The sequence below is a fragment of the Squalius cephalus genome (assembly GCF_949319135.1).
Source record: "Squalius cephalus genome assembly, chromosome: 11".
Lineage (NCBI taxonomy): Eukaryota > Metazoa > Chordata > Actinopteri > Cypriniformes > Leuciscidae > Squalius > Squalius cephalus.
In genome coordinates, this window is record NC_137132.1 from 21782307 (window position 1) to 21794840 (window position 12534).

At 36.9% G+C, this 12534-nt stretch overlaps 2 protein-coding genes across 2 annotated transcripts in view; one reads left to right on the forward strand and one right to left on the reverse strand.

The window, feature by feature from the left end:
- Positions 1–965: 965 nt before the first annotated feature.
- Positions 966–4204, reverse strand: hmgb1b (high mobility group box 1b). Its single transcript, XM_079885406.1, has 5 exons — positions 4046–4204; positions 2172–2327; positions 1870–2015; positions 1612–1786; positions 966–1518 (listed from the first exon to the last, which is right to left on the reverse strand). Exons 2-5 carry the CDS (start codon positions 2316–2318, stop codon positions 1393–1395), a joined length of 594 nt encoding a protein of 197 aa, XP_079741532.1. The 5' UTR covers positions 2319–2327; positions 4046–4204; the 3' UTR covers positions 966–1392.
- Positions 4205–8080: 3876 nt separating this feature from the next.
- wdr95 (WD40 repeat domain 95) overlaps positions 8081–12534 on the forward strand; it is a 28638-nt gene continuing 24184 nt past the window's right edge. Inside the window, exon 1 of the mRNA XM_079887141.1 lies at positions 8081–8185. Within this exon, the coding sequence (XP_079743267.1) occupies positions 8175–8185 (11 nt within the window). The 5' untranslated portion in view covers positions 8081–8174. The remainder of the gene's footprint in view (positions 8186–12534) is intronic.

Genomic DNA, 12534 nt, shown 5'->3' on the forward strand with positions numbered 1-12534 from the left:
GCGCCCTCTGGCGGAACTAAATAGAGTCTGCGTTATTTTTTATGGCCTTGCTTTGTTTGTTATTGTCTTTTTCCATCTTCCAGATATTTGTCTTCAGGTCAAGTAATTAATAGTCAATTATGTCAACAAGTACTGTTTGATTTACAAATGCGTTGTGACAAATATGAAAGAGTTAAGTGCTTGTCTCTTATGGACTTGTGATCTTCCCTTTATCTTGAGTAGGCCTAATCATTATCGCAACAGATAAAAAAACAGAAATATCAGACGTCATTTAACCCCCCAAAAATGTAGATACAATGCTTTAAATGGGTGCTTTAGCATACTGTTATTTTGTCCTTCCTTGCAGTATTGGACCTTGTAAAAGACGTCAAGGTGAAACCTGAATAAGATGACATCATCTGTAGTGTGACAGTAAACAAAGCAGTTACACATCACCGCCACAGGGTGTCGCTGTGTTTACGTATTCCTTAATATAGTCAATGCTCTTGTTCAGTCACATAGCTTATTTCAAGTCATTAACCAAAACATTTAGATTTTTAGGATACCTTCATGCTGTCTGATAAGAGTGAGTGTCTAAATTTCCATTACCAAGTAGGCTACAGTCTTCTCTTCATTTTTGATGGCACACTCCAATACACTGCATTAATTCATGCCAGAGCACGACTTCATGCAACACTGGGTAAGGCTTTGTGTGAAACAACATTCTGAAATTCATTTATATTGTACATAACTGGAAAATTCAAAAACGTTTAGAGTCTTAAATGTGCTGCAATGTTTCATTGGCTGATGCAGATAATTTCTTTGTTGATTTTGCAATATTAATGAACCAGTTCATAATACAATGCATACATGGACCGATAACTTCAGATATTAAGTATAATATCCAAGAACTCTGTCACTACAGTAGCTACGGAAGAAAAAAACAGGACAGTTTTCTAAAAAAAGAAATGTTTACTTCAGACACATTCTTAAATGTCAAACAAAGCTGTATTCTTGTAATTAGAGTGGTATTCAAAGTACAGTTAAAGGACCTTATGACGGCAAATACGAAAAATATTTGTAAAAACTAATATGATAGTGCACTACAGATCTACATGAACCAGATACTTGTGCTATGCACCTTCAGAGAAACAGTTCAAATCATATTCAACCTTACGCTGTTCCTGGCAAGAACTACCACTAACGAAAAACAAAGATAAAAAAAGAAAAATGTAAAGACTGAAGACACATAGTGTTAACTTTACAAAAGGAGAATAACACTGTACATCTTAAAAACGTCGCATATACACAGCCTAACAATTCTTGTTTCTGCTGTATTACGTTTGAAGATGTGAATCGTGTACAATTGGGTTTATGGCATGAACAAGAACTTAGGCTATATCAGGAGCTAATCTACTCATCATCATCCTCATCTTCCTCCTCCTCCTCCTCTTCTTCGTCTTCGTTCTCATCATCATCCTCCCCACCATCTTTTTTGGACAAGCCTGCAATTCCCTTTGTGCGGTATAGGGCAATATCCTACAGAAGATTCAAAAAGTTAACAAATAGTTTGAGAGTTTGAGAATATTAAAGAGTACTCAGGGAGGAAAGAAAAAAGAAACTATACACTACCTTGTCGTACTTCTCCTTAAGCTTCGCAGCTTTCTTCTCATAGGGCTGCTTCACCTCAGCCGCTGAGCCGTTCCACATTTCTCCAAGCTTCTTGGCAATGTCTCCGATGGAAAGACCTGGGTTCTCACCTTTAATCTTAGGGCGGTAGTCACCACAAAAAATAAAGAACGCCGACCTTGGGGGGGGGAAACATGCATTCAAACCAAACCGTCTTGAAAAATGTTTTATTTTCAAAAGCAGTGCAAAGCTTGAACATACGGTGGTCTCTTGGGCGCGTTGGGATCCTTAAATCGCCTCTTCTTCTCTCCCTTCGGTGGGATGTAGTTCTTCATTTCTCTCTCATAGCGAACCTTATCTTGCTTGGCCATATCCTCAAACTTACCCTTCTCTTTGGCAGACATTGTCTGTTCAGAACGAGAAAAGGCTGTATCAAAACATGCAAGTTACATTACAAAACAGATTTTTACAAAGATTTTTCTAAGTAAGCCTGAAAGCACAACAAATATAATATGTATGCAATATAACAGCATAATTTGCATCCACGTTTTTCAGAACAGTACCTTCCATCGTTCTGAACACTTCTTGGAGAATTCAGAAAAGTTAACGCTGGCTTCAGGGTGCTTCTTTTTGTGTTCTTCACGACAGGTTTGCACAAAGTAGGCATAAGAGGACATCTTTCCCCTGGGCTTCCTTGGATCTTTACCCATCTTTACTCTCTGTGAAAAAAGATATTCTTAACTAAATGAAGGTGACACAAGTTATACTCATTTTATAACTTGTAATCTTGTATAATTATATATTATATGCCGGTAATTATTTTTATATATTCAATTATATTATTATCTAGTGCAATTACATATATATATATATATATATATATATATATATATATATATATATATATACATACACATATATCGAAATGTATATGGATTCATGTATTTGCTTCCTGTAAATGCTTCCTAAATGTTGTTAATGTACTTAAACTAAAATGTATTTGTTCACTACAATTTAAAATGAATTTACATACATATATATATATATATATATATATATATATAATATATATATAGTTATTATTATGTACTGTGAGGGACATATTTGCACTAACTAAAAAAATTATTAATGATGAAATGTGCAGTGAAATCATATTATTGAGATGGACGGTGAGATGCACAAAGACCCCCTCAGGTTCAGGGTGAAAGACAAGGACATCCTCCATTTCGTGAATAAAATAACATATTTAATATTCATTCCCACTATTTTATTTTCCATTATGTGTATTTCTCATTAACGGAACATTGATAGCAGCATCGATCATGAGCGGGCAGACAGATTACATAGGGCCCGCCTTAAAATGCCTAAATGCTGCAATAATAATATTTCTTCTTCCATTTTGAAAAAGCCGTCTTCATGAGAGAAAGTCCCCCTCAATTGTCTCCTCCCACATTCCTGGGTAATTTCTAGGACCTAAAATCACCGCACTTTGTCCGTTTTTCGCCCCTGTCCCGCCGCCTTCCGATATTTCGCCTCCCCTATGGAAGAAGTCGGTCGGTCTGGACACAGTGTCTGTAACTATAAGCGCAATGCAATGGGAGTTTAGCTCTCGTAAGGCCGCCGTTCAACTGGAGCCACATGAGCACAGCTAGCAGAGCCAACATGGCTTCCTCTCGCTCTCTCCCTTTATGTCTGCTAGCCAGAGCCGCATACACACACTGGCGGTGGGAAACAGTATACATATAATTTTATCCCCTTTTTCTCGCTCGAGTTCTCTTTGAAAACACCGGCTTTCCTTGAAATAGACCCTCGGGCTTTTGTGCGAGTTGAAAAAGCAATGCAAACGAGCTCGGATGAATTTCATTTTATTAGTTAAGTTGAATGTCGCTTACACCCCGTCCGTCTCCATCCCCCGCCACTCACAGGCAAAACGCAGAGTAACATATATCCTCCGCAAGCCGACCGTATTATATTACAGAACACGGCCGCACACGTCCCGTTCAGAGAGAAAAATGCACAAAATGACGAGTACATTCCCTCGGGACTGGTAAATCTATCCGAGGTGTTATTTTAGTATTTTTGTGTCAATGCCAAGCACGTCACTGACTGACACAATAACACCCCAAAAAGACCTCAAAAAGCTAACTGCTTTAGCTGGGATGGCTACCTGAAAAAAATTACACCCCACCCTAATAAAGACTATTCTAATACTGTCATTTCACATGAAAAATGCAATAATTTTTAATCTTCAGACGATTTTTCCATTCAGGACATTTCACTATGACTGAATGACTGGCGAATAGATTCTGACAAAGATTGCTCGCCCTGCGTTCACGAAATTACCACGCAACTACCAAGGTAAATGTGTTGTAATATACGATGCAATTTAAAAAATAGTTTATTAAGGCCTTGACAAGCATATTTTGACAAAACTCACCAGTCTTCTCTATTTGCAGCTTCTGTGGATGCCTAGATAATGGGGCTTTGAAGTACAATAACACCGATGCGCGCTCTTCCAAGTGCTTGCAGAACCCTCCGCTCACGAGAGACACAGTATACAGTCACGAATCCTATTGGCTACCACCAAGTCCTGAGCGCCCGTGATTGGCTGTCGGCGCACTATAGTCCCTACGAGAGCTGAAGTGTGGTTGGCTGTTCATCGGCGAAACGTCACATTTTTTCAACGGCGCGTGAATATGAAAAACCATACATTGTTGCAAGTGCAATAGTTTCAGACACCGTTTTGTACTGCTGTGAACATACTGTAGTATATGTAAGCACACCTTTGTCGTTGAAGTAAAGGTTTGAAATTGTATTATAAATATTTGCTTTAAAAGCATAGTATTTCAAAGATTGCACAGCACATCTGCACGCTGATAACTGTCGGAAGAGAAAAAGAAGAAGAGTAGAGGCTATACTTTCTACCAGGGTGCAAATTACGGGAGTTTGGAGGGGTCTGGACCGTCTGGACCCCTAATGACTGTTTTAATCCCCCTAGATAATTAACATAAATTGTTGTGAGTTTTACAAAGCATTAAACACATTTAATTCGGTATATTTGGTAAGGAACGCTTCAATAGCATTTCAAATTATTTTTGCCGCAAACAAAATGTATTGCCTACTGAACCATACAGCAACAGTAGGCTATACGCTCCGCCAAATTTTCTGATGAGAACGCAAAGCATATATTACTGTCAATATTTATCACTCAATTGCATATTCACATAGGCTATTTATTGGCGTGCCTGTTTAAATCGTGCAAATGCAAAAGCTGATTTAGATCCCCTAGCTCCACGAATTTTACATTCAACAAACTAGTGAAAATTGTTATTACAATAATTGATCATGCATTAATTCATTGTTCATTTATTTATTTTAGAAAATTTAACGCGGATTTAATAAACGTGACATAGATGAATCACAGGCAATGTTTTAGGACTTTATATTTTAATGATGTCATCGTTGTTGGTTCTGAGTTTGTAATGGTAATCTTTAAAGTATCTGTGACATGAATAAAACAAAAAAACACTGAGTATTATTATCAATCTTTCATTGCTCCTTGACAAATCTCACAAACATCGTTGTAAATTCTCCAATAACTCAAGACGGTAAACCTGTGCTGCCTTTTTACTTTATTTTGATAAAGGATGCAATATATTTTGTCGAGATATTTTTATATTTTATTATTGTTGCTGTTATTATTATTATTATTATTATTACTATTGTTATTATTTATAATTGGTGCTTTTTATTCCTCACATGTAGCCTACTATATTATTATTACATTTCCATTCCTTATTCGTGTATGTTTTTGTGATCCCTGGCAATAATAATAGGCTAATAAAAAAAAATAAAAAATAAAAAAAATCTTGAATTGCATTATATCATGTTTTCCACTGAGCGGCGCTATATACGCCCAAATAAAATCGAACTGGGGGAATTTAATGATTCTGTTTCTTTAACGGTTACGCTTTTTTAGTATTAAGAAACGTGATAAAATAAATAGCCCACAGCTTGTAGACTATATAATCCTAATGCATGTACATCCTTTGCATGTTTTAATATTTTGTTTTGCATAGCTATAGGGCAATTATTTCAGTCAAAATGTAATCATATACCTGGAATATAGATTTCAATGTGCTGTCTCCAACCTCTTTGGACGCTTGACACTGGTTTGTGGGTTTCCTCGTACGTGGAGAAGGACCATAGAAGGACCATAGAAGGACCCCATAGAAGGTCAGTTTGCTCTCGCGCACCCGTTGTTGCGCGTTTCCTATAACAACGCCATCTTACAGATAACATCCGATTAGATGGGCATTCATGCACATTACCATGCTAAAAAGTTTATCTTCTTGATTCTCACTGTAAAACGACGGAGATACTGGTGAACAGCACATAAACCTCAGATACTGGAACTGGACACATTAATGTCGTTTGGACAACAGTCAGATATTTCACATCTGTCAAGACAACCATTGCAAATTATGATTAGACACGTTTATTGTGATTTTAATAGGCTTTTTTTAATGTTTTTTTTTTAGTTCATTTTCAGTGTTAGCCTACTTAAGTTTTTCTTCATGTTTTTTCACTGTGCATTTTAATCTAGATATTAACAAAAAATGGGATGTGTATGAAACTTCTCATAAAAGATATTTCATCAATAGACTTATCTCATCTATTCCAATTCTAATATGGTGAGTTTTCTGTTAACAGAAGTGATGCAAAATGTCTGAGTTGAGAATCAAACACAAGGCCGAAAACATCTGGCAATATCTATAGAAATTCATATGCATTGGATGATCCAATGGGAGCAACTGCATACAGTGAAGACTTCTGCTGGAAGCCTGTGTCAAAGACTGTATAAGGTCTGCCACAGCATCAGGAAACCGAAGGAACAACCCACACCCAAGCCAGGTAAATGCCACATTTAGTAATTTTGCTGTGTTTGTAGCCTAGCGTATAATTTGAATGTGCGTAAGCCTACTGTTAAACTTAAAAAAGCACAGCAGCACTATATTTGTGTTCTATGTCATACATGTTTGGAAAAACATTAGAATGTACAATCTTAAAAATAAAGATTCCAAATGTTTTTATTTTTATTTTATTTTTTCAAAGATTCCATAAGAACTGTCTTTGGTTCCACAAAGAACCTTTCAGTGAATAGTTCTTAAAATAACCATTTTTATTTCTTAAGGCCCGTTCAAACCAAGAACGATAAAGATATCTAAAAATCGTTCTCTAAATTAAAGAAAGTTCACACCACAACTGTAACGATAAAGATACGAGGAACGATATCGTTGGGATCACTTTTAGAATGATTATTTTTCCAGCTGTCGAAAGATAAAACACTGACAGCCAATCAGAATCCACTTGAATTCAAAGGGCTTGTGCATTTAAAATGCAGACATTGTGACATTGTGGAGAAGTTAATCACCAATGGACAGAAAAATCCAAGTCAAAACCCCTTTTCAAGTTAAAAAAAAAAATGGATATATGGAGCAATACCCTTGTAGCCTACCCTTGGAATAAACGGTGAGATCATAATGCAGGCTAGCAAATCCTAGTGTAACAAAATTACCTCAGGTAGCCTATGCAGCGCTAGTTTCGACAACATTGTATTATTTCCTTTGAAGTTGCAGTGAAAAGGGCGTGGCACACACACACACATATATTAGCCTATATATACACTAGCTAGCTAGATTCACTGTTTAGATGCGCTCAAAACGTAGCATGCTAAGGACATCTGCTGCCTGGTAAAAGATGTGTAAACAAACTGATATTGATTCATTCGAAAGTATGAAAAAGACGTCTTCAAAAGACGACAACTCTCTAATCAGAGTGACGGTGTTGTGCCGAATTTCGACCCCCTGCCAAATTATCGCGTGCTTAGAATAAAAAAATCCGTTATCGTTCGTCGGTGTAGACGCAAATATAACCTAGTTATAGTTAACATTCTTGGTGTGAACGGGCCTAGTGTGAAGAACATCTTAATCTGAAGAAACTTTTTCCAGTTCTCTTTTTTCAACATTGGAAAGAGTGTACCATAATTGTATCTCTTTTATCACAAAGGAATTCATGGTGTGGAGACATAGGCCTAATGCAGATCAAATTAAACACTTTGATGTTAATTCCTCTCTTCAACTTTCTTTGACAAATCCAAAAGGCTGAGTGCCCAACAGGTCAACCTACCAGACTGACTTTATTGGATTACCTCAAGGTGAGTTCTAAGAATTACATTATAGGTGTATACACTGAATCTTATTTAATTTCAAGGTCTTGTGGTTCCAAAGATATCTTATGACTGAAGCATCTCAATGTCTTTGTTATATTCAGTCCGAATTCGGTCACAGGGATTATGAAGAACCATGCAATCTTTGCTCCTTTTAACCACAGTTCTGCAAGAGATAGGACCCAAATGCAAATGAGCAGACAGGGTTTTTTTTTTTATTTACAAGACAGAAGACTATAGAGACAGCAGGGAGAGTGAAGCGTGAACCACAGCTCAAACAGTAGGGCAGGGCAGACAACGACAGGCAGGATGGGTGACCACTGAGACCGTCAGTAAGATGGCGATGACGTGAGTGAAATAGAGGCAGCTCCAAAGGAAAGACCAGGCAGGAACTCGCAGCTTGATGTAGACCTCAGATGTAGCACCAGTCTTGCCACCAGGTAAAGGCTCACAGAACCAGAGGCTTGGCACAGGGGTTGGATAGCTGCACCAGTCAGGCTGCCAGGCAGTTAAGAGTCAGTGGCCAGGGAACTCGGAATACAGGGCAGGAGCTTACAGAAAAACATACAAGACAAGACAGACAAGATATAGCAACAATTAAGAGAACAAATTAAACTGATAAGATCAATGACTAGAGGAACAAATAGTTGAGAAATAGATAACAAAATCAAACTAACGAAAAAAGTAAAAAAAACAAAACAAAAAAAACATAGCAACAAAGATATTCTGATACTGGGAATAAGATAGAAAACTAGAGTAAGCGCTAAAATAATTTCAAGAGCACAAACCAGAGAACACCATAAAGTAGCCTACATACACAAAACGAACCAGCAAATACATGAGGGAAAGAGGCACAATAGCCGTTTCTCAATACCAAGTACGCAAACTTCGGACTTGAGTCCTTGGTAGTTCGGACTTGACAAGTTCGACTCAGGAGAACGAACTCCCGAGGACGGGAGGACGCAAGTCCGATAATTCTGCAAATGGAACAGCGGCGTACTTGATAGCGTCACTCGGCTCGCTCTGGCTACTCCGGTCATCTCTTTATGTATATCTAGGCTACAAATAAAACAAAATATGTTATAAACCACCACTCTGCCTCTTTTCATTTTCATTTAAAAAAAATCTTAAACATAATGGCCACATAAATGTGGTTCAGGCAACGCAATTGATTATCTTCACTGCATATATTTAAAACAACACAAAATATAAAACACAACCCTGACTCTTTTTGTTTTCATTTTAAAAAATATGATACATAAAAAACATTATAATATTGATCATTAAAACTAACATTTAGCAAAAAGAGACAGGGTTGTGTCATTTTATTTTATTATATATACAGTGAAGAGAATGTAGGCAACATGTATAATAAAATATTTTATATGTTTTAAATATATAAAATAAAATGACATAACCATGTTAAATGTCAGTTTTAATGATCAATAATAGCCATTATAAAAGTATAAGTAGCCTAAAAGGTATAAGAAGCTATACAATAATAAAGCAAACGATTCAGTCAAACATAAGTCAGCTCTCTAGACTACAACGTTAAAGTTAAATAGACTAAATAAAGCTATGAAACTTCACTTTGCCCTCAGCTAAAACGTTTTGCCAGGGAACAAATTATAGATTAATGAGACAAAATAAATAATAAATAAATAAATCGCCCGTTAGATATACACAGGACGATTTATATCTCATGTTAAACCACTAGACTAGAGACATCCGAGCCAGCAGCAAACGTCAGCAGCACTAACCGAGGAAAGGCTGTTCTCGGCGGGGTACATGAACGAAAACGTCAGATCAAATTTTTAAATAGGCACTATCTTTATAAATAAACCAAAGATTTGAGCTTTAAACAACTACATTCTCGCCTGAAAAACTCTTAAAACTACATTTCGTGACACAATAACAGCAGTATTTTTAAATTACGCGGGGTTTCTCCTCCGCTATTGACGCTTGCTGGTTGGTGTGAGATGCATTCTGGGATACCTGGCTGTCTCAAGTCCGCACAAGTCACCTCTCGATGCATCCTCGGTAAAAGGGGCGGATCAAGAACACATCCGGGGATTTGAACTGGACTTGGCTAGATGTGAACTTTGAATTGGAACAGTACTTGCGACTGATGACGTTTCACAAGTCCACAAGAACACAAGTACAGACAAGAACGCATATTGAGAAACGGGCAATATAAAGGGACCAGAACACATGAGGATCAGGTGAGCACAATTAGTGAAATGAGGGCAAGACATGGACTAAAAAATGGGGGCGTGGTAACAGGAAACAAGGAGCACATGGCAAACACAGACCAAGACAGAGCCATGTGCTCAAACACAAGACAAACATAGAAACATGAAACAAAGACAACACAGACAAGGCTGCCAGGGCAGAACCCTGACACAGTCATGCTGTCCACTACTATACCCAGACTGAAATGAGACATAACTACCGCCCACCTCAATCAAAACTTGAGCTTCTGGGGAACAACTCTCACTATGGGTGCAATAAGCTGCATGGTATAGCAGCAAGGGGTATTTGTAAGCTTTGGCAAACCTGCAGCACTTCTGTTTCAACTAGTCTAAAATACCAAACTACATTGTTTGAAATTTAAGACAACCAACCCTGTCGGTAGCCAAGACACAATGCAAACACAAAAAAGTAGACTAGACATCCAATGAATTGCAAGTTAAAAATGCAAGTTAATTGACTTAATCCATCAGTTAGTTGACAATTACAAAGTACACTATATAATCATTCAATTATTGTTAAATAATTTCCTTATTATGCCCTTTTACAAAGTCTTGAGGGTCTTAGAAGGGTCCACTAGGTTTTCATGGTCAAAAAATAATAATTATTTTTCACATATTTTACATTGTTGTAGCACCTCTCTTCCCAGTCTGTCAGTAACGCACTATTTACTTCCTGTCTCTATGAAACCCCTCCTTCCGAAAAGTGCAATGTGCTCTGATTGGTTGGCTGGACCATTGTGTTGTGATTGGTCAACCAATTTGAGCATGTTTCAGAAATATCACACCCCTTACCATAACTGCAAGTTTCAACACACTATTACTCAACCAAATCAACCAGGCCAAAGTCCCTTTCAAGGAAAGTCTGTTCACTTTGCGGCCATATTTGCAACACCTTCGGGCAGCTATTTCGGGCATCCAAGACCAAGTCCTATCTATTTGAATGGGGGGACTATTTGAATTATTTATTTGTGTATTATTTTAAAACACAAATAAATAAAATATTTCAAATCAATCAACAAAAACAACAATCAACAATCAATCAACAAAATCTGACATGAATTGTCCCATAAATGTTGTTTCTTATAATCAAAAGCGTTAAAAAAGCTTATTTTCAGGCTAGAACAGCCAATGCGCATGTGCAGTCATAAGCGCGAGCTTCTAACAGCAGCTCCAGTGACGCAGTGACTTTATCAATCAGTGATAGGCTCTTTTACTTACAAGGCGGTATGTATTCCGCCATATTGTGCATTGCAGTTTCTCCCATTCATCAGTAATAGGAGTGAACTGTCTTTCTATATCTATAGTCTTTGACCAGGACTCATCCCTTTATTTTTATGTATGCCTTGGGCGGAAACTATTTAAATGAGGGACATTGTGACGTGGACGTTCCTGGAAGAAAACTCAAAAGTATAATCGAGGCGTTTCAGGAGGGAGTTCAGAAATGGCCCTTACTGATATAGAGAATAATTCCCTTGTGGACTTTGTGCTTTGTATCTTTGCAGACCTTTTTCATTCTCAAACAGCAACGTTTACACACTAAAGAAAGCTGAAAATGTTCAAATAAAAAAAAATAAAAAGCATAATAGGTCATCTTATGGCACCAGTATGGCACACAAATTAGAGAAGAATGACACATTTTTCTTTTACATTTTAGTCCCAACAGTGATTCACACCCACATCAATCATCAGGAAAACAGCAAACTGCAGACCACCTACAATAAGCATTTTGGAAGCGGACATACAGATGTCTCCTCAGTGCTCAAATCAATCCCACCTCAGACGTTTCTACAGATTTGTAAGACATTATCTGATAAAGGTGAGAAAGAGTGATGCTGTGTTCTTACTGAATCTTTAGAATAGTTCAACTAAATTATTAAATTACATTTTTACTATTAGAAATGTATAATTTTTCCCCTGATTTTAAGATTTCTGTGATTTTAAAACTTCACACTAAAATCAAATAAATTAGATCAGTCGTAGCAAAAGTTGTTATACTTCATTATAATATTGTAATTATAAATCCTTCTATAAATCCTACAGATGTTGCTTGAAAAGCAGAAATAAATAGCCTATAATTCGTACAGTGTAGCCTGTTACTGTGTTAAGTGTTATATATATTTTTATTTTATTTACCAGAAAAGAAGGATGTCTAGATGTAAGGTGAAGAATATTGGTGCATTCATGCAAACCCCTTCCACACTGGAGAGAATGTCTGGCTGGCCTGGGCCTTTATAAACATGGCATTTTGAATCATGAAAAGCTATATGAATATTTGTGCAGTATTTTTTTAGGGTTCTGATTTTCTTCCAGGAGTCAGAACACTCCTAATATAATGATATGCCTTAATACATCTTTGATGATGTGCTTAATAAAATACTCAAAATAAACTGAAAACAGACATAAATCATTTTTTACTGTACACAGTTCTTTTTTTGTTGTTGAGAT